The sequence below is a fragment of the Cebus imitator genome, unplaced genomic scaffold, assembly GCF_001604975.1.
Source record: "Cebus imitator isolate Cc_AM_T3 unplaced genomic scaffold, Cebus_imitator-1.0 Scaffold118, whole genome shotgun sequence".
Lineage (NCBI taxonomy): Eukaryota > Metazoa > Chordata > Mammalia > Primates > Cebidae > Cebus > Cebus imitator.
Window position 1 is genome coordinate 1,694,460 of NW_016107433.1, and position 21,613 is coordinate 1,716,072.

The 21,613-nt window shown below is 46.7% G+C and overlaps 3 protein-coding genes across 19 annotated transcripts in view; 2 read left to right on the forward strand and 1 right to left on the reverse strand.

Moving 5' to 3' along the window:
• Positions 1–12,160, forward strand: part of SLC7A6 (solute carrier family 7 member 6) — a 41,588-nt gene extending 29,428 nt beyond the window's left edge. For 11 of the 13 annotated variants that reach the window (XM_037742325.1, XM_037742329.1, XM_017539483.2 and 8 more), the window contains 7 exons: positions 586–730; positions 1,396–1,519; positions 1,750–1,853; positions 4,820–4,916; positions 6,756–6,905; positions 7,017–7,200; positions 7,625–7,826. In XM_037742325.1, coding sequence (XP_037598253.1) covers positions 586–730; positions 1,396–1,519; positions 1,750–1,853; positions 4,820–4,916; positions 6,756–6,905; positions 7,017–7,200; positions 7,625–7,719 — 899 coding nt within the window. In that variant the 3' untranslated portion in view covers positions 7,720–7,826. Of the gene's footprint in view, positions 1–585; positions 731–1,395; positions 1,520–1,749; positions 1,854–4,819; positions 4,917–6,755; positions 6,906–7,016; positions 7,201–7,624 lie in introns of all 13 variants that reach the window. The other 2 variants (XM_017539485.2, XM_017539479.2) reach the window with 2 other exon arrangements.
• SLC7A6OS (solute carrier family 7 member 6 opposite strand) lies at positions 8,554–20,317 on the reverse strand. Its single transcript, XM_017539487.2, has 5 exons — positions 20,093–20,317; positions 19,704–19,982; positions 14,338–14,541; positions 12,710–12,830; positions 8,554–11,782 (listed from the first exon to the last, which is right to left on the reverse strand). The coding sequence occupies exons 1-5, from the start codon at positions 20,282–20,284 to the stop codon at positions 11,652–11,654; spliced, it is 927 nt and encodes a 308-aa protein (XP_017394976.1). The 5' UTR covers positions 20,285–20,317; the 3' UTR covers positions 8,554–11,651.
• Positions 20,311–21,613, forward strand: part of PRMT7 (protein arginine methyltransferase 7) — a 52,615-nt gene continuing 51,312 nt past the window's right edge. For 3 of the 5 annotated variants that reach the window (XM_037742323.1, XM_017539473.2, XM_037742321.1), the window contains exon 1: positions 20,311–20,464. The gene's annotated coding sequence lies outside the window, so the exon portion shown is untranslated. Of the gene's footprint in view, positions 21,113–21,613 lie in introns of all 5 variants that reach the window. The other 2 variants (XM_037742319.1, XM_037742320.1) reach the window with 1 other exon arrangement.

The window sequence follows — 21,613 nt, forward strand, 5'->3', positions numbered from 1 at the left end:
GGGGTTTCACCATGTTGACCAGGATGGTCTCGATCTCTTGACCTCGTGATCCACCCGCCTTGGCCTCCCAAAGTGCTGGGATTACAGGCTTGAGCCACTGCGCCCGGCCTAGGAAGGTCTAATCTTCAATGAAAAATGACTCCTTCATGTGAAAGAGTGTTCTTTATAAAAATAGGTAGAAGAACTGGGGCTTGCTGTGAGATCACTTGCGGGAAATGGAAATTCTTTAAGGTTTTGGAAGAAGTATTGTCACATCAGAGGGTGGCCAGGAATGTCTTTGATTTTTCATTGTCTAGTTTTATTAAAGGAATGTGAACTTTTCTGAGGAAGTGGGTGGGGTGGTAAAGTGCAGGGAGCTAGTGGTTGTTGATCTTTTGGTGTTAAATTATGTTTTTTTTTTTCTTTCCCCTGCCTTCTTGTTTTTTCTTCCTTTTCTTGTTCCTCCTCATCCCTCCTTTTTTTCATCTTCCCTTCCTCTTTCCTATTTTCCTTTTGTACCTTTCTCTTACACCTCCCATCTCCTCCTCCTTTCTCCTTTGACCTGTTCCCTCTCCCTGAACCCTGCACCTGCCTTTGCCCCCATAGGACACTCTGAGCACTTTCAGGATGCCTTTGAGGGTTCCTCCTGGGACATGGGAAACCTCTCTCTTGCCCTCTACTCTGCCCTCTTCTCTTACTCAGGTTGGGACACCCTTAATTTTGTAACAGAAGAAATCAAAAACCCAGAAAGGTAAAGGCCGGATCACACTCTCACTCCCCAGCTTGGCTGGAACTCCTGCTGATAGTGGGTGTGCCTGCCCTCATCCTTCTCCTTCTCCCTCCATCTCTCTTCCCCCTTCTCCCTAGTCCGCCTTCTCCAGCTAGGTGGGGCTGAGGGCTAGAATGCGAGTGAGTGAAGGTGGGAAAGCCCCTTGGTTCCTTGTCCTCATGTTCGCACTGGAGGATATACAGGGTCCTTCCTAGAGGAGAGGCCCTTCAGTGGGGAGGAGCAGGCCCAGCTGGCGCTAAGGGATTAGGACCTTGCACTCTGCTGCTGACATTATAGCCCACAGAACCAAAACTTACTCTGGCCAGCTGGGTCCCCAGCCTGGCCTCTAGTCCCCAGAGGACACTGTCCCTCTGAGATCATAGATGCAGGAGGATTATGAAATGCAGTGGGACCCATTGGCCCTCCTGTGGCAAAGATCAAATATTGATCGTGAGCTATCTTCACAGAGAAAGTTCTCTGTCTTTCTCAGTAGAAAGAGCTCAGGGTGAAGGGGAAGGTGAGCCTGCCTCAAAGGCTTGGAGGCCAGTGAATTGTTAAATGTTAGGACAATCCCAGTGGAAACTTGATAAACTTTGTTCCCAAGGAGAGGTTGGTTCTAGATAGTCCTTTCTCATTTGTCCTGACAGAAATTTGCCCTTGGCCATTGGGATATCTATGCCAATTGTGACGCTCATCTACATCCTGACCAATGTGGCCTATTACACAGTGCTGAACATTTCAGATGTCCTTAGCAGTGATGCTGTGGCTGTGGTGAGTCTCTTTGGGTCCCCATTTGTTCATCATCTCATGATATGGAGCCACCCTGCACAGCTCAGTCTCTCTTCCTGCACCCTCCTCAGCTCTGCAGGATGAGGTCACGAGTCTAGGCCAGAGGGTGGGTGGGCTGCTTAGCAGTGATTGCATTTGTTCCAAGGTCACAGATGCAGGAGGATTATGAAACCCTGTCCTGTTTAAGTGCCTCTTCTGTGCCCTGCCCACAGACATTTGCTGACCAGACATTTGGCATGTTCAGCTGGCTCATCCCCATTGCTGTTGCCCTATCCTGCTTTGGGGGCCTCAATGCATCGATCTTCGCTTCATCAAGGTACCATGTCTCTGTGTCACTACTAATAGATCACAATATTTCATTCTCTGGGGCTTAGGCGTAAGAGCTCCTTTTTTCCTTCCTTCCTTCTCATGGGCGTACAGGGGTGTGTGTGTGTGTGTGTGTGTGTGTGTGCATGTACTTGCCTTTGTGCAAGTAGCACATTTATATGCTGGTAGCTCATGTTTCTGTCTGAGATGAGGACAAATTGTATGTTGATAGCTCATGTTTATGTGCTGGCAGCTCATGTTTATATATTGGTAGCTCATGTTTCCATCTGAGATGAGAACAGATTGATGAAAGGTATAGGGGAGAAAGGCAATAGCTTAGAGGGGTGACTCCAGCAGGGACTAGATTCTAGGCTCCTTATGGGTTATGCTGTAGCCCCAGGATTCATTCCTTCAGTAAATAATAACAGCACTTGCTGTGTACCAGGTATTGGTACTATGTACAGAAAGACTTTCCCCCTCACTTCACAGAAAATGCCAAGGCCATCAGGTTGCCTGATCTCCTCTCTGTGCAGACTTATCATTAAGCACGCTGAACTGTCCTATTGTTGCAGAGGAAGAAGCAGGTGTGCTTCTCCTGGGAGTCTCTGCTACCTGGGCTCAGGGTTTCAGCACTTCTCCTCTTCTTCAGCAGTTTGCTGTATCAGTTGGCCCTTCTCTTTGGCAGGTGCTTTCTTTTTATTTTTTTGAGACGGAGTTTCGCTTTTGTTACCCAGGCTGGAGTGCAATGGTGCGATCTCGGCTCACCGCAACCTCCGTCTCCTGGGTTCAGGCAGTTCTCCTGCCTCAGCCTCCTGAGTAGCTGGGATTACAGGCACGTGCCACCATGCCCAGCTAATTTTTTGTAGTTTTTTAGTAGAGACGGGGTTTCACCATGTTGACCAGGATGGTCTCGATCTCTTGACCTCGTGATCCACCCGCCTCGGCCTCCCAAAGTGCTGGGATTACAGGCTTGAGCCACCGCGCCCGGCCGGCAGGTGCTTTCTTGGAGCCAGCTCTCCATGAGCTTCTCTCCTCTCTACTCAGGAGAGTCACAAAATAGCTTTTCCCCATCTCCCCTCTTCCCACTTACTGGATGCACTTCTTTTTATTTTTAAATTAATTCTTTTTAGAGATTGAGGTCTCACTATGTTGCCTAGGCTGGTCTCAAACTCCTGGCCTCAAGTGATCTCCCACCTTAGCCTCCTGAGGAGCTGGGATTAAAGGCATGCACTACCATGCCTGGTGCTGGATGCACCTGTGAGACAGCAGTCTGCACTTCACCTTTCATTCATTTTCCCATCTGTTACAGTTTGGCTTCTATTATCTGAAAAATATCCTTCTTAAGACTCTCTCTTTCTTAGCCTGTCTTTAGTCTTCATCCTATTGGACCTTTGAAGCAAGTGCTGCTGATCACTTTCCAAGTCTGAAATGATTTCTATGGCTTCTGTGACATAGATAACCTAAGAAAGTTTCTTTCCTGATTTCTCTTCCACTCACCCTATAACTGGTGTCCCCAGGACCAGGGGTATAATAGTCATCCAATAAATATTTGCCACATGAACACATAGAAGGATGAAAAATAAAAGAAATAGTTTTGTCCCATTCATTCTTTTTACTGGTTTTCACACACCAGTGCATGTATTGTGCCTCCCTGGGGCAACCAAAGAATTAGAGAAGTCAAGGCCTTGTAAAAGAACATAGTGTCACTGGGCACGGTGGCTCATGCCTGTAATTCCAGCACTTTGGGAGGCCAAGGCGGGAGGGTCACCTGAGGACAGGAGTTTGAAACCAGCTTGGCCAGTATGATGAAACCCTGTCTCTACTAAAAATACACACACAAAAAAATTTAGCTGGGTGTGGTGTTATGTGCTTGTAGTCCCAGCCACTTGGGAGGCCGAGACAAGAGAATTGTTTGAACCCAGGAGGCAGAGGCTGCAGTGAGCTGAGATTGTGCCACTGCACTCCAGCCTGGGTGACAGCAAGACTCTTCTCAAAAAGAGAAAAGTAGTGTCATCTTCCCTCTGTTCAGCCTAGTTGCGATAGACTTCTTGTCTAGCCTTTGGCCTCCATAGTCTGGTGTCAGATCCTGTCAAGCCCTTACCTTAAAGCCACAGCTAGCTCTCAGTGTTTGTTCAGACTCCACAGCATGGCCATGTATGCAGGTTCTTCCCAGCACCCTCTTCTCACACAGCTTGTCCTGGTGCTCTAAGCATTTTACATCAACCTCCAATGAGGCCACGCTCTTTCATGCCTCCACACAGTTTTCCTTTGTACATGCTTATTTTTTCCATCTACAGACTTGCTTCTGGCAACTCGTCTTTGCATCTCTTCTCTTACAAAGCATTTTGGTCCCCCAACCTGCCCTCAAGCCTAGCGAGTAAGTGCCATGTACTCCCAAGATGATGCTGACCACACTGGGTGGGAGTTCATTTCTGTGCCAGTCTTTTTCCCAGTTGGTAGAGCTCTTTAGGTGTAGAAAGGAAGCCTGGGTTGTCTCTTTGACCCTCAGTCTTGCCCTGGCCTATCATACATCAGTTCAGGGAAGATATATAGAGGGCATGAATGGAAATCTAGCTGTCCTTTAAAAGCCATTATGTTAGCTATGAATCTGTGGCATGGTTTGGGTGAATCTGTTTGTGGGTGACAGCAGGATGAGGCATCCGTTGGATGTTGGTGAGGCATCTGTGGTTGAGAGAAGATGTCTGGGTGATGGTGGGTTCGCCTTGGGTGGTCAGTGGATAATGGTGGGTGGGGCACATGGGTAGTGGTGAGGTGCCCGGGGATGAAGAGGGAGGGAAAGTCTGTGGAAAAGTGGGGAGCGGGGAGGTTGGACTTGTGATACACTAAGGATCTGAGATGCTCCTGGGAGGCTGCATCCTGCTTTCCTTAGGGGCTCTAAGCCAAGTTTGTCCACATGAGGAGCATGGCCGTATAACTGAGTAAAAGGATCTGCTGACACATTTCTCTTCCTTCTAGGTTGTTCTTCGTGGGCTCCCGTGAGGGCCACCTCCCGGACCTTCTGTCCATGATCCACATTGAACGTTTTACACCTATCCCTGCTTTATTGTTCAATGTAAGCTTTGCTGGGGACCACGGGGCTCGGGCAGATCTGTGCATTGCTTCTTCTGGTTTGTGCTAAGTTGTTATATAAGAAGGATTCTGAGAAAGGCCTTACTCTAAGATTTAAAAAACAGTTCATTTTTTGTTGTCATTTAGTTCTTTTATGGTTTTAAGTGTAAATTTTGGATTTATCTGGAATTTATATTATAGCATAGTATTGAGAAAGATGGAGATTAACTTTTTCTCAAATGGCAGCCAGCTATACCAATATCATTTATTGAGTAATCCATTTTTCTATAGTTTTCAAACTTTTATCATAGAAAAGTAATAATATCTAATTTTTTAGGGTGCTCAATACGTGCCAATTATAATTGTATGCTCCTTAAATGTATAATCTCAGCTAATCCTCCCCATCAGCACCAAGCCTCCTTAGTTTAGCTTTATACTGACTATCTGAAAACTAAAGAGGGACCAAAGGTACTTTTTTTTTTTTTTTTGAGACGGAGTTTCACTCTTGTTACCCAGGCTGGAGTGCAATGGCGCGATCTTGGCTCACCGCAACCTCCGCCTCCTGGGTTCAGGCAATTCTCCTGCCTCAACCTCCTGAGTAGCTGGGATTACAGGCACGCACCACCATGCCCAGCTAATGTTTTGTATTTTTAGTAGAGACGGGGTTTCACCATGTTGACCAGGATGGTCTCGATCTCTTGACCTCGTGATCCACCCGCCTCGGCCTCCCAAAGTGCTGGGATTACAGGCTTGAGCCACCGTGCCCGGCCCAAAGGTACTTCTTTAGTCCTCCTGCCCTTGGAATTTTCCCATTTGTTTGTCTTGATGAACTTTTCTATCATTTCATCAAAATAACAGAAAAACCCTCTTGATATTTTGATAGGGCCAGCATTCAATTTATAAATTTAAGAGGTTATCTGACTACAGGCATGTACTACCAAGGCTGGCTAATTTATTTTTTGTACAGATGAGGTCTCACTATGTTGCCTAGGCTGGTCTTGAGCTCCTGGGCTCCAGTGAGCTGCCACTTCGGTCTCCCAAAGTTCTGGGATTATAGGCACTAGCCACCATGCCCAGCCTTCTCTTCTTAATATAGGGTCCTCCCTTATCTCCACAGAAGGGGCTCTTTTTGTTTTAAATCCTTTGTTGATAATTTTAATGAAAAGATTATTGAAATTTAAACACATTTGACCTTGTCCCAGGACTCTAGGCCCTGATCCTTGTCTTCTAGGATTCTTTTGTTCCAGAGGCTAATTCTATCATATATCTGAATGGATCTATTTTGCTAGTTTCCAGGTTCAACACCTGACTTTAGAGGCCTGAAACCCTACAATTTCTTCCTCTGGCTCTAAATTCGTCCCTGGGAGAGAGTTACAGCCTATTATTTATTGACATTATTTAGTCCAGATGGATATGGATCCATTTTGCTAGTTAGTATTTCTCAGGCCCCAGGACAATGAGATGGTTCTGAAGGTGTTTGCCCCATTTGTATGCCAGGAGTTGGGACCCAGGTCTGAGCCCTCTCTAGGACACAGTGTGATCCATGTTAAGGTTGGTGCACTGAAGAGGGCCTCAGCGCCTGCTTTTCTAGAGTGTTTGCAACCAGGGGGAGGCATTGTGCGGAGGAAGGGCTGCAACAGAAGAGGAAAGATGCTACCTTGAAGGTTAATGGACCTCAAGGTCCATCAAGGAATGGACTTATCTGATGCTAAGGGGTCAATGAAAAGAGCCAAAGGTAATCTGGTGAAGTGGCATCAGATCTAGCACTGACTGCTCGGTGGGGGAGTCTCCTGGGGGTGCAAGTGGTGATGATGCTCCCTGCCTCCTGACCCCTTTCCCGCAGTGTACCATGACACTCATCTACCTCATCGTGGAGGATGTTTTCCAGCTCATCAACTACTTCAGCTTCAGCTACTGGTTCTTCGTGGGCCTGTCTGTTGTTGGACAGCTGTACCTTCGCTGGAAGGAGCCTGAGCGGCCCCGGCCTCTCAAGGTCAGCAGCTGTGGACAGACTAGGAGGGGTGGGACATCCCTAAGGTGCCTTCTTGCCCATGACTTGTTTCCTCTTCCCATGTTACTTAGTATGTCACCCCCTCTATTTCAGCTGAGCCTGTTTTTCCCCATCGTGTTCTGCATATGCTCCGTATTTCTGGTGATAGTGCCCCTCTTCAGTGACACCATTAATTCCCTCATTGGCATTGGGATTGCCCTTTCTGGACTCCCTTTCTACTTCCTGGGTGTTTACCTGCCAGAGTCCCGGAGGCCACTGTTTATTCGGAATGTCCTGGGTGAGCTTCTCTTCGCCACTTTACTAACTGGCGACTGTGTGTACATGTGCATGCAAAGGTGGGGGATGGCTAACAGCTTTCCCATACTCAGAATTTGCTGGAGGCCATGAGACCCAGCTGTTCATGACTGCCCTTTTGATTTTGATACAATCACTTCAGTTCTAATTTTAGTGTCCTATTTTGGGGCTAAAACATTACCTCCCTGACAACACAAGTCACCTGGAAAGATGGGCCATGCATCAGACTCTGGTTGGGCATGGGACAGAGGATGATGAGGCTTATTGGGAGAGAAGGCCAAAACCTGGTACAGGGTACCCAAGGGGCAGGTGGGAGGGAGCATTAGATGTTACTAGTCAGCCTTGTGTTCAGGTTGGGGCTGTAGCTAGATGTTTACTAAATCCTGTGCTTCTCTATTTTCATTTAGCTGCTATCACCAGAAACACCCAGCAGCTTTGCTTTTGTGTCCTGACTGAGCTTGATGTAGCTGAAGAGGAAAAGGCTGAGAGGAAAACTGACTAGAGGTCAGAGGTAGCTCTCCGAGGGCCACCTATGGCCACAGCCACCAAAATCCTGATAACAAGACTCTGTGGGCTCAACTCTCCTGAATTAAAGGAGCCTTTGACCCACATCATATAACTGGGCTCAGGGCCAGTGCTCGCTCTTATTGGTAAGCGATAGGAGACTCAGGATCTGGGCCAACCTCAAGGTGGGGACTTCAGAGGGTGGGGGAAGATCGGGGAACAGGGGAATGGTCATTTAGTTTTACTCCAGATGGGTAGATGCAGCTCTTACAGATATTTACTTGGTAAGGTGCAGTGGGGAAGAGGGAATGCTAGGTTGATAGAACTGGTGGCTTCTGAATTTGGTATTTGAGATTTGAAGTAGGAGTCCCTACAGAGGCGCTGCTTTACAGGAAGTTTTCCTCTGACCAGGTCCAACACCTGACTTTAAAGGCCTGAAATTTAAATTTTGAGCCATTTCTTCCTCTGGCTCAAAATTCTTCCCTGGGGAGAGAGTTATATTCCATTATTTATTGATATTTAGTCCAGAACCCCAGTTCTAATGAAGCATGAGTGTCTTTTCATCTATAGGATGCCATAGGCTGATTATATTTAAAATTCAAAGCACCCAAAACTGAGTCCCTCTGTTCTCAGAAATGTTTGTGGTGTTGGATCAGAATCTGACCACAATTTTATGCCATTTAGCACAATCTTCTATTGAGTCTTACCTGCAACAATGAAATTTAAAGATTTTTTTACTCATGTACCAGTTATACTTTAGTATATAAGTAGGTCACATAAGTACCTGGCTCAGGTCCAGCAAGGACAGATGAACAAATTCATGAGTCAGTAGTCTGTTAATACTGCTGTTTTTGAAGGATAATCCTTTATTTTACTTAAGACCTTGTGTCTTTTTTCTAGCTGATAGTAAATCTCTGGGTTTCTGTTACAAACTTTAAGAGGGCTGAAACTTATGGAATTCGGGTGGATCGCCTGAATTCTTTCAGCTGTCAATGGCTTGGAGAACATCTCATGGGCTCAAGTCATCAAATAACCTGTTCCTCTCTGTAAGGGCAGTGTAAGGGACTGCTGTGCAGACCCAAGCAAGCCCACCCTGGTGCTAGGTCATTTTTCTGAAAACCTCACATCAGGCTGCATCCTCCTCTTCTGTCCCTGGCACCAGGCTTTGTTTACACTTGGAGCCGCCTTGGTGTGGGTCACCAGGACAGTGCACCCCTCTCCTGCTAGCCTCCCTTTCCCCAAGGTGTGGTGGGCTGCAGTCTCAGGAAGAGCTTGGTACTTGTGGGGACTTCTGTTTTCTCCCTGTGGAGATCAGTGAAGACTGGGAGGAAAGCTGCTTCAACCTCAGTCTGGCTCCTCAGCAGGCCGCACAAGTACAGGCAACTAATTCTGGTGCTCAGGCTGGGCTCTCCACCCAAGTCAGGCCTGCTCTGGCCTAATGGATCTTATTCTATGAGCAGTACAGCTGCAATGGATTGTACAACTGTTTTGTGATGCTGCCAGACACTGTCATCCTGGGCCCAGAAGCACCTGCTAGCTTGACACACCTCATGGGCTTCTTATCCTTAGGTTTTAGAATTGGTCAACAGTGAGGCAGTCTCCCTTTCTGACCATTCTTCTCCACCCAGTCACAGATAAGGGAATAACCTTGGACACATATTTGCTCAATAAAGATTGAAGGAAGCATGGTCACAGTTGCCTTGGGTTCAGAGCATAATGCATATGTGAAGCATGGGGTGACATTCTTACTGTCATGGGTTCGGGATTTGTACGGCAAATTCCTGCCTGGCAACAGGGTGTCTTGTGCAAAGGCTGACTTACCTAAACTCTAAGAACATGACTTCTGTCTGAGCCAAGCTGGCACCCATCCTGGGACTCCTCTGGAGCTAATCCTTTAAGCAAAGTATGCCTGCCTTAAAGATCCCTGACCCTGGCTTTAGCATTCCCCACCAGATAACCAGCTAATCCCAGGAATTTGCTGCCCCCCAGAGGCTTCTAGGAAAAGCAAGGACCTTACATGCCAGGTGCCCTAGTACTTGCTTAGTGAGCCATGTCATCATCCTTTCATTTTTGGATGGTGACAGCATTCTTCCTCTCTGTGCTGGATACAGACTTATCTCAGGATCCTCTTTATGGGAGTGAAGCCAGAGACTCCCTACAGCACTCAAACTTCATGGTGGAATTAATTTCTGCCAGCTCTTTGTTGTCTGTCTCCTTAAATCCTTCTCCTGGTGTGCTTATCCCTTTTGCAGTGAGTACAGTTTATTAAGTTGTCGGCCCTTTAATGTTGGTAAAACTTAATGAGTACATAAATGGCAGTGAGCACATTGTAATGGCACAGTGTTTTTTTTTTTCACCCGGTTGCTCTGAGTGTAAGAATGGTTTTCAATCCTGTTTCTATGCCTACAGACGGAAAGCAAGATGTCTAATATGAGACATACAAGTTGCTGCCTGTTATAATGTTGAATTACTCCTTTGTGCCTACCTAGGATGTTTGTTTTAATAAGTTGCAATATATAGGGCCTGAGTACACAGAATTTAATCACTTTGGCAGGTTTAACAACTCCATGTAGGTAAGAACTAGCGTAGGTAAAGGCTTAGGAAATGGCCATTAAGTCAAAGAATGATAGCAGGTAGGAGGGAGAAGAGATACTTAGGAAATCTTAAAAGAGGTGGCAAGAAGACATCTCCCTGTGTAACTCACCTTCCCCCATGATAGTGAGTCAGAGACACTGTCACAGGCTATGAGGGCACACCCGTAACTGAATGTTCTGCGTTGTTTCCTTAGACCTGTGCTGTCCCGCTACAACAGCTACTAGCCACATGTAGCTAATTACATTAAAATGAAATAAAATTAAAAGCCCAGTTTCTCAGTTGCGCTAATCACATTTCAAGTGCTCAGCAGCCACCTGTGTCTGTTACTACACAGTGCAGACACAGAACATATTGTCACTACAGATAGCTCTACGCCAGAATAAACACCAAGGCAGTCAGTGAATGCAGCTGTGGTTTGGAAAGACATAGGGACAGAGTTTGCTTAGAAGAGATACAGTTGTAACAAAATTGACCCTGTTGATAGTAGTTTGTGTTCCTGGTGAGTGCTGTGAAGAGTAAACATTACTCAGTGGAAAGCTGAGTTCAAAAGGTGCTTTGTTTTTCCTCCCTTAAGTCCTTAGTATCTATAATCAATGCTGAAATTTCTGTCTCACTACCCCTCCCTCCCTGTTTTAGATATTCAGATTTAAAGGTTTTAAAATAATTACTTTCTTCCATGTTCAAAGCTTTTACTAAACACATGTATCACATTCATACATATGCTGTTTCTTGGCACCACTGCCAAAGGAAGTCAGTAATTTCTCAACCATTATCAGAGTTTGGAAGCAGAGATTGTTGGTATATAAAATCTCCCACAGCTCAGACAGACTACTTTCTGCCCTAATGGCCATTTTACTATCCAGTCTCTATTGCTACAAGGGACCCACTGGTACCCCTCTTAGATGCCATCTATCCAAAGGAACAGGGTTTTCTTAGAGGCAGGCAGCCTGGTGGTATGGCAAGGCAGAAACTTGCTGCTAATGAAATGGGAGCCTCTCTTTCCCTTGTGGTTTCAGCACAGGAGAACCTGACCTGAATTCCAGGAAAATGCCTGGGCCAGGAAGCTAAAGGAACCTTCCTTTTTATAACATTTTTTTTTCTTTCAAACTGTAGGGTTACTTTTGATGAGGCCAAGGGGCCCTACTGTAAGTGGAAAAGACACACTCCCTTAACAAAAGTTTTCACTGTGTTGGGATGGTGCTGCCCAACATGCTTGATATGCTTTTCTTCCACATGTTAAGCTGGGAAACCTAAGAGGATGTCAGCAGGGCAGTTTACCCTGGACTCAGAGCCCTCATGGGCTTGTGGCAGAACCTCATGGACATCACAAGACCATCAGTCTGAATCCAGGTCATGGAGGTTGTCATAGTCGAACTCCTTCTGCACATCCAGAGGGTACTTGTGCCACATCCGCTGTCTGCTGCTGCCTCTTTCCTCCTCACTCAGGCTGTTGTAGTCAGCAGAGCCTGGAATGAGATCCCGGGAATGGAATCAAAATGTGATTTTCCTTGGCTACCGCAGGAGCCCCTTCTCTTCTCAGAAAGGTCTTTGTTCCCAATTGTAATACAAACTACTTGCTCAATAAAGAAAATAAAGACTATAGAATTTTTTTTTAAAGCACTTACTTTCTTATCATCTAAACCAAGTCCCTTCAATACTCCCTGGAGTATTTCATCACTTCTCCGCTCAGTATAGGATTTTTTTGTTGTTGTAAGATTTGTAGTCGTATTGTAAATATTTTTGTACTTTCCCCTCTTAACACATTATTGACAAACCTCCCCAATAGAACAATCAATTGTTTGATTAATTTCTCTGTTATCAGAAACTAATACATTGTTTTTGTTAGCCCTTCTTCTCTCTTCTTCTGACACAGGTATCACAGGAGCTGTGTTGTCAGGGCATCTTTCTTCGAAAGACCCAGGTACTATGTCTTTCTTACAACAGTTGTACATGCAGCAGTTTTTTGAGAAGTTAAATAACTGATTTCTGAAAACGCTGGGCTTACTTCTACTGGCAAACCTCTTTCTTCATTGGTTTCTTGAGGAGCAGGGAAAGAGACAATGAGCTACATATTGTACATAATCCCAACCACTAAAATTCATGCAGTACCATCTCATCTCGAGAGAGAATGAGGCTCAGTGAGGTGAAGTACTGCCCAAGACCCACAGCAAAGTAATGACAACTACAGATTTGAACCCAGGCCTGATGGATTATTAGGATTATTACACCCCCAGGAGGCCCATGGGAAACACTGGTCTTTGGGCCTCCTACAGCATGAGTTGCGGTTGGGCTGTTGGAGCTCAATGGCAGAGAAGGAAAGGCTACTTGTCAACCATGCCTGCACCTCAGTCTCGGATCTTACCAGTCCCTCCCTGTCCAGAGCGGCCACTCACCTCTGGAATCCTCATCTCCATCACTGCTGTCCTCCTCTGGGTACTCATTGCGCCAGTTATTCTCACTGTTCTCGTCATCTTCATCTTCGTACATGTCCTCTGGTTCTTGATCATCATTCACCTACACATCTCGACACAAACATGAGTCCAAGTCAGAACCTGTAAGGTTATGCTCTGGGGGAAGCTGTAAGCATACCAGCTTGGAGAGATGTCATGTAAAAGCGCCAGGTGAAAAAACTGCTGAGGCAAAGTAGGAGTTAGTTTGACTCTGTTGCACATGAGGCTATGAGGGAGATAACAGCCCCCTTCCACTCAGAGTCCAGCTCCAGAATGGCAGGACAGGCTGAACTCCATTAGAAGGGAACATAGGGAAAACAGGAGTGATGGCTCTAAGCGACTCTTTCAAATTCCAAGGTCAAAACCAAAACCCAAGCATAAGAGGTACAGAAAGGCAGGAGGAAGGGCCATGCAGTGGTCCCAGGTGGGTACGTGACTGCAAATCTGTGTCCTAATACAGGTGCAGGATACAGTGCTTCTCAATTACAGTCTTAGCATGATAGTTAGGTGCCACCTTAACTTTTCTTGTTAATCATTTTAGAATTTAAGATAGGCCAGGTGTGGTGGCTCATGCCTGCAATCCCAGCACTTTGGGAGGCCAAGGTGGGAAGATCACTTGAGGTTAGAAGTTTGAGACCAGCCTGGCCAACATGGTAAAACCCTATCTCTACTAAAAATACAAAAATTAGCCAGGCGTGGTGGTGGGCACCTGTAATCCCAGCTACTTGGGAGGCTGAGGCAGGAGAATTGCTTGAACCCAGGAGGTGGAGGTTGCAGTGAGCCAAGATTGCACCGCTGCACTCCAGCCTAGGTGGCAGAGCAAGACTCCGTCTCAAAAAAAAAAAGAAAAAAAAAGATAATGGTGTCAGCTAGGTGTGGTGGAACACAGTGGATCATGCCTGTAATCCTCGCACTTTGGGAGGCCAAGGTGGAGGATCACTTGGGTGTAGAGCCTGGACAACATAATGAGACCCTCTCTCTACAAAACAAAAATTAGGGCATCATGGTGCATGCCTGTACTCCTGGCTGGCTACTTGGGAGGCTGAGATGGGAGGATAGCTTGAGCCTGGGAGAAAGAGGCTGCAGTGAGCTCAGCACCACTGCACTCCAGCTTGGGCAACAGAGCAAGACCTTGTCTCAGAAAAGAAAATATTAGTGTCAGGACGTTAGCTTTCTTCATCCAAGGTTTTCTCTACTTCTGAGATACAAATTAAAAAATAGGTTTTGTTGTCATTCACATCAAGAATTTCTGGTTTCATCTTGTCTTGATGTTATCATAAGCCTCATACACATACTTCCCCCCAAGAGTGGATAGCTATAAACAATAAAGATGTTGCAAACCTTGTAAAAGATTCATTAATGTAAAAATTATCAATCTAAGATGATCTTTCCCCAAATTTCCCATGCTATAAAGTCAGGTTCCTAAAAGGCATTTAGACTAAATTTTTTCTTTTAAGGAGGAAAAGAACTAAGGACAATGATGATCAGGAGTGGAGCCCAGGGAAGCAAAGCATTCTGATTAGAGAAAGAGTTTAGGATGCCTCGTGCCCTCTCCTCATGGGCCCCCTTACCAGCTCCCACTCTTGGCTATAGGGCTGCACGGAGAGGATGTTCTCAATCCAGCCTGGAGTGGCCGTCTCCAAGTAGTAAATGTCATATACATAGTCGTGTTTTTGTTCTTCCTGGTGCCTGACTCCTGGTCCGTCCTCAGATACAGTCAATCGCTCACGGATCAACTCTACAGAATTGCAGAGTATCACATCTGAGTCAGATGTCTGTAAAGAAGCCACAGATTACACATGCATGACCCAAAACATCATGTTCCATGAGGAGGAACCTAAAAGTTGGGTGAAGAAAGACTCGCTTAGACAGGGTCTCGGTCTGTCGCCCAGGGCTGGTGTGCAGTGGTGCGATCTTGGCTCACTGCAATCTCTACCTCCCAGATTCAAGCAATTCTCCTGCCTCAGCCTCCTGAGTAGCTGGGATTACAGGCACGTGCCACCATGCCCAGCTAATTTTTTGTAGTTTTAGTAGAGACGGGGTTTCACCATGTTGACCAGGATGGTCTCGATCTCTTGACCTCGTGATCCACCCGCCTCGGCCTCCCAAAGTGCTGGGATTACAGGCTTGAGCCACCGCACCCGGCCCTACTGTATAGTTCTTATTTTGAGATAGAAACCTACAAGTTCACCTCCTACTCTTTTGTGCTTGGCTCTCATGCCTATAATCCCAACGCTTTGGGAAGCCAAGGTGGATTGCTTGAGCCCAGAAACTCAAGACCAGCCTGGGCAACATGGCAAAACCTCCGCCTCTACAAAGAAACACAAAAATTAGCTGATTGTGGTGGTGTGTGCCTGTAGTCCCAGGTACTCCGGAGGTTGAGGCTGAAGTGACCTGTGATCATGCTACTGTATACTCCATCCTGGGTGAAAGAGTGAGACCTGTCTCAAAACCATGAAAGAAAAAAAAATTGGGGAAGACGGGCCTACCTAGAAGAGGGAAAAGACAGAAGACCTGGCTTGTCCTGACCCCAAGCTCTAAGTCAGACCTGCCTCTATAGGTCCTGTGAGTTCCTTTGGTATTCTACAATGTTCTCTCTTTGGGGATCAGCAGGCTCACAGTAGCACCCCTATGAATGAACCTGAAATGGGTCTGTATTTTGTGTGGCCTCCTGTAGAAGCCAACAGGTATTTCCTGATAACCTCTACCACTGCCCATCATTTGGCTTGCCATATACTGACACCCTTCTTTTTTTTTTTGAGACGGAGTTTCGCTTATTACCCAGGCTGGAGTGCAATGGCGCTATCTCGGCTCACCGCAACCTCCGCATCCTGGGTTCAGGCAAATCTCCTGCCTCAGCCTCCTGAGTAGCTGGGATTACAGGCACGCGCCACCATGCCCAGCTAATGTTTTGGGAGAGACAGAGTTTCACCATGTTGACCAGGATGGTCTCGATCTCTTGACCTCGTGATCCACCCGCCTCCGCCTCCCAAAGTGCTGGGATTACAGGCTTGAGCCACCGCGTCCGGCCCTGACATCCTTCTTTTAACTGCAAATTGGGAATGGACTTACCTATAGTCCTACTACTACAAAGAACAGTTTGAAATGCAATGCCCCAAAGTAGAAATGGCCCAAGTAAGATGTGCACCAGTGCTGACAGGCTGTGTTATTCAGGGGTCTTCTGACCTGGTGATCCACCCGCCTTGACCTCCCAAAGTGCTAGGATTACAAGTGTGAGCCACCGTGCCCGGCCCCACATTTTCAATTATACTACACATAGCATTTTGTCTTGTATTTTCCCCTACAGCCAGTCATCAATTCTAAGGGTCCAGACAGTTATGTCAATCTCTTGGACATAATTTTCAACTGCCATGTATAGTGTTGCAATGAATGTGCCATTTGCTGCTTTGCTAATGGGGATGAATGTAACTCATAAGGTTTTTGTGAGGATTAAATGAGTTAAATTAAAAGAAAATATAACAAGTACTTAGCACACTATTTGACGTAATTACTTAATCAACAGTAGCTTTTGTTAATATCATAGCTTAGCTTAGCTGTTTGCTTCTGCTGAATTATTTCCCTAGAATTAATCTTGGAGGTGGGCCTATTAGTTAAAAGGAATTGAAGTCCTTTAATTTTTAATTTCCTATTAAGTTTATTTAGTAAGGGCTGGGTGCAGGCTCAAGCCTATAATCCCAGCACTTTGGGAGGCCGAGGCGGGCGGATCATGAGGTCAGGAGATCGAGAACATCCTGGCCATGGTGGAACCTCGTCTCTACTTAAACACAAAGAATTAGCCAGGCATGGTGGCACACGCCTGTAGTCCTAGCTACTCTGGAGACTGAGGGGGGAAATTGCTTAAACCCAGGAGATGGAGGTTACAGTGAGTTGAGATCACGCCACTGCACTCCAGCCTGGGTGACAGAGCAAGACTCCGTCTTAAAAAAAAAAAAATTATTTAATAGGAATTTATTAGGAATTTAATTTTCTTAAAATGTAAATTATGTCAATTTAAGGAGGAATTCATTGTAACATAGCATAAATGCTGTCATTTTAAAATTTCCTTAGACATTTTTAATTTTAAAATTTCTTTAGATTATACATGGCTTTAGGTCCAAAGAATAATAAATTTATGTATTTAAAATATGGCCCCCACTCCCGTAAAGCCATGCTGTTTTCCAAAACACTTGCCATCAATTTTATTCCTATTGTGTATGCTTTTAATCATTGCCTTGCCAACAGTGCTATCAATTACTTTTTTCTTGCTAGTCTAGTATGCATAAAACCTCAAGTATGCTTCAAGCTTAAATTCGTATTTTTTCCCTGTAAGTATTCTGTGCAAACATTTTTTATATGTTTAGAGTCGGTATTCCTTTACTGGAAAAATTTCTGTTCATATCTGTCATCAGTTTATTTCCTAGTTTTCTTTATAAAATTAAATTAGCTATTTAATTTTTTTTTTTTTTTTGAGATGGAGTTTTGCTCTTGTTGCCTAGGCTGGAGTGCAGTGGTACAATTTTGGCTCACTACAACTTTTGCCTCCCGGGTTCAAGCAATTCTCCTGCCTCAGCCTCCTGAGTAGCTGGGATTACAGGCGCCCACCACCACTCCCATCTAATTTTTGTATTTTTAGTAGAGACAGGGTTTCACCAAGTTGGTCAGGCTGGTCTCAAACTTCTGATCTCAAGTAATCGCCTGCCTTGGCCTCCCAAAGTGCTGGGATTACAGGTGTGAGCCACTGTGCCCAGCCTGATGAACTATTTACTTGATTCAGTTCCACTGATCATTGGTTTACTTTACACATTTTATAAGTCATGAATTAGTCTGGAATGTTCTGGTGAAAAAAATGTGACTATGGACATCATACACAAATTGCTATCCAATTACACTAGCACTGGCTGCGCACGGTGACTCACACCTGTAATCCCAGCACTTTGGGAGGCTGAGGCAGGTGGATCACCTGGGTCAGGAGTTCAATACCAGCCTGGCCAACATGGTGAAACCCCATCTCTACTAAAAATACCAAATTAGCTGGGCGTAGTGGCTTATGCCTGTGATCCTAGCTACTTGGGAGGCTAAGGCATGAGAACCGCTGGAACTCAGGAGGCGGATGTTGCAGTGAGGTGAGATCGTGCCACTGCACTCCAGCCTGAGTAAAAAGGGCGAGACTCCATCTCAGAAAAAAACAAATACAAAACCCACAAAACAAAAACAACAACAACAATATGCTAGCACCATTTGCTTGCTGGTTGTGGATTCATTTTGAATTATAATTGAATTTTTTTAAGTTTTAAAAATTATTGAGATGAGTTCTATAAAAATGTTTATCAAGAGAGGGCACACTGGCTCATGCCTGTAATCCCAGCACTTTGGGAGGTTGAGGCAGGCGGATCACTTGAAGCCAGGAGTTCGCAACCAGCCTAGCTGACATGGTGAAACCCCATCTCTACTAAAAATGCAAAAATTAGTTGGGTGTGGTGGCTCATGCCTGTAATCCCAACTACTTGAGAGGCTAAGGCAGAACAATCTCTTGAACCCGGGAGGCAGAGGTTGCAGTGAGCTGAGATCATGCCACTGCACTCTAGCCTGGGCCACAGGGTGAGACTTCCACTGGGGAAAAAAGGGGGAGGGGGAGGGGGGACACCTTATGTTGAGAATTCTCTACTTTTTTTAGAGAGCGTTGTGCTCTGTTGCCCAAGCCAGAGGGCAGTGACTTGATCATAGCTCACTGCAATCTCTAATTCCTGAGTTCAAGTGATCCTCCTGCCTCAACCTCCCCAGTGGCTAGGACTACAAGCAGGTACCACCATGCCCAGCTAATTTCCTTTTCCTTTTTGTAGTGACAAGGTCTTGCTTTGTTGCCCAGGCTGGTCTCAAGCGACCCTCCTGCCTCAGCCTCCCAAAGCACTGGGATTACAGAATTAATTTTCTTTCAGTCCTCTCTTTCCTTCGTCTTTTTTTTTGGAGATAGGATCTCACTCTGTCGCCTAGGCTGAAATGCCACTGCGCACAGTCACGGCTCAATGTAGCGTTGACCTCCCCAGCCTCAGGTGATCCTCCCGTCTGGGCCTCCCAACGTGCTGGGATCACAGGCATCAGCTGCGATGCCCAGCCTCAGAAGAATTTTCTATTTCTATGGTTTTGGTGCATGTAGTAAAACTTTTTAAAAAAGTGAGTGCAAATCAATTTAGCAAATGTAATGTAGTAAAGAAAAGCACTGGATTAAATGTGAGAAGACTTGCAATATAGACCTAAATCTACCTCAAACTTGATACGCTAACCAGGACTAGTCCTTTAACCTCTCTTTGATCAGTTTTCCTACTTGCTCTGCCTCTACTTTGCTCCAGTAATTCCCGTCTCAGTCAGGGTGAAAGGCAACGTCCCTACAAATACCTAGACAGTCTAGCAGGCATCCTCCCCTCAAATTCCTTACTGCTCTCCTCTAGCTCACTGGGCTCCGGGCACCTTGCAAGGAGCAGGGAAACTCGGCTTGGGGCCTCTTTACTTTCAAGTTCTCTGCCTGTAAGTCCTCTCAGTATCTGCAATGCCCTGCCATTCATCTGCAAGTCTTCACTCTAATGTCATTTTCTCAGTGACACTCTCACTGAAGTGACACCACTCTTCCTGCTTTATCTCCCCCCCCCTTACATCCCTTATCACCATCTGACACTGAATTGACTCGTTTACTGTTTTTCTCCACCTGCATGTTAGGTCCTCACTGCTGTATCCACAGAATCTAAAAAAAAAAAAAATACCTGGAACATAGTAGGAACGTAGTACACACATATTGGATGAATAGACAAATCTGTAAAATGAAGCCGTCACGCCGGATGGATCATCTATCCCCTTAAGATGAAGCTGTGTGCTGCTATTGGGCCCAGTCTCCTGGCATTACCGTCCTGAGAATCCCAGCAGCCACCTTCAGGGGCGTACTCACTTTGCAGGAGGCCGCAGCGGCGGCTTCAGGTTCTCCCTCCTCGTGGACAAGGTCTAACAGCTGAAAGCCCGAGTCCCCGGAGACTTCTGGGTTCCCTGACGTGTACTCGGACTCCTGGCCCCTCGAGGTGGTCCCCGAGGATCGGCGGCTGGAGACCACCCGGTAGCGGCCTTCCTGCCTGATCTCTCGGGCTGAGGCGCGGAGATTGCGGCGGACACGTTGCTGGCTGTCCCGTGACGGGCGCAGAGCTGCCCGCAGGAGCGGCTGGACTGGCTCCTCCTAGGGGGTAACAGGGAAGGGAGGTCGGCATAAGCAGGGGTTCGTGATCGAGTCAGGGATCGGGCTGGCTGCACCCTAAGATGCCCCACCAGCTGCACCACGCGTAATACCTGGGAGCATACAGTGGCCACCAATTGGAAGACATTATTCTCGGCTGCTCTGTCCAGACCCTGTGGCGTCTTCTGGGCCGCCGACTCGACCGCGTCGCTCCGGAGGCGTTTACAGGCGAGCACAAGAGCCTCGGCCGGCTCCGCACTGCGCTTCCGCTTCACTCGGAGCACAGCCGTCCTGCCGGCCTCCATAGTGACTGCCGCGGAGCATTGTGGGAACCGCGGCGCGGGGTGCGATGGGATAGCTTTCCAGTTCCGCCTTGGGACCCGTACCGCGCACAGTCCTCGCGCGCAGCCGGGATACCGCTTCGTGCGCTGGCCGCGGCAAAATGGTGATAGCAGCGGAGGCGAACGGAGGAGTTTCCGCAGCGGGTGAGGCGCTAGATGTGCTGGAAGGTGGAGTCGCTTTGGAGTTCGGGGTGCAGCCAGCATCGTGTCCTCAGCACCAGGGCTTCGGCAGAGGAACCTGGCGTGGGCGTACTTGGACTCTGGGGACTTTTCTAGAGTCCGAGTGGGGAGACTCGGAGCACCATGACTTGCAGGAGAACGGGGTTCCAGGCTGACCCCCGGCTCTGCAGTCCAGTTGGGTGCTTGCCGCCTGCGGGGCTGGGTCGCAGTACTTGTGCCTGGCGCCTCCTCTCAGCCAGGAACCGCAGTAGCTCCAAGCTAACTGGGCCATGGTTCTGATTGACCGACCTGCTGATATCTTTCCCACTCACTGTGTTCTGAGTAATTGGAGAATCGTGTATTCACTACACGCCAGCTAGAGTGGTCCTGTAAAAGCGTACACCCAGTGTAGATATGCTTCTGCTTAAAATCCTTGAGTGGCTCCCACTGCTTTTAGAACAAAATCCTAACGCCTTTCGGAAGTCGACAAGGCCCAGCTTGATTGAGCAGAAGATGTGATAGGAGATGAGGAGTGGGCTTCTGCAAAAGTGCTTCAGTCGCACAAGCTTTTGGCACATTTTGCTTATGCACCTAGCTCTTTCTACCTTAGGGCTTTCTCTTGGGAAAGTTGGGGTAAGGATTCCTGACGTGTAAAACCTCTTCCCCAACTTTTATGCTGGTCTGTCTTGTAGGTCTCAAATGCTGCCTTCCTCAGAGAGTTCTTCTGTAACCTTGGTGTTCACTCTCTACGGCGCTCTGTGTATTTGTTGCATTCACGTAGTCTGTAATTTGTGTTACTCTGTCATTAGAGTCTAAGCTCTCTAGTTTGTGGTGGTGGCTCCGGTCCCTAATATAGTGCCTGGCACAGTGAAGGTATTTAATAAATTTAGTTATTTTTTCCAGACAGACTCTCTCACTTTGCTGCCTAGGCTGAGTGCAGTGGTGTGATCAAGTCTCACTGCAGCCTTGACCTCCTGGGTTCAAGCGATCCTCTCACCTCAGCCTCCCGAGTGCTGAGACTACAAGCACGCACCACTACACTCGGCTAATTATTAATTTTAATATATGCATAGTTAATTTTAATATATGCGTGTGTGTGTGTGTGTGTGTATGTGTGTGTATATATATATATAT

Excerpts from the sequence above, each read along its gene's own strand:
- SLC7A6OS (XM_017539487.2), bottom strand. The coding sequence starts at position 20,284 with ATGGAGGCCGGCAGGACGGCTGTGCTCCGAGTGAAGCGGAAGCGCAGT. Across the intron at positions 14,542-19,703 it reads CCGCTGCGGCCTCCTGCAAA|ACATCTGACTCAGATGTGAT; the intron begins GTGAGTACGCCC and ends GCTTCTTTACAG. Across the intron at positions 12,831-14,337 it reads ATAGCCAAGAGTGGGAGCTG|GTGAATGATGATCAAGAACC; the intron begins GTAAGGGGGCCC and ends CGAGATGTGTAG.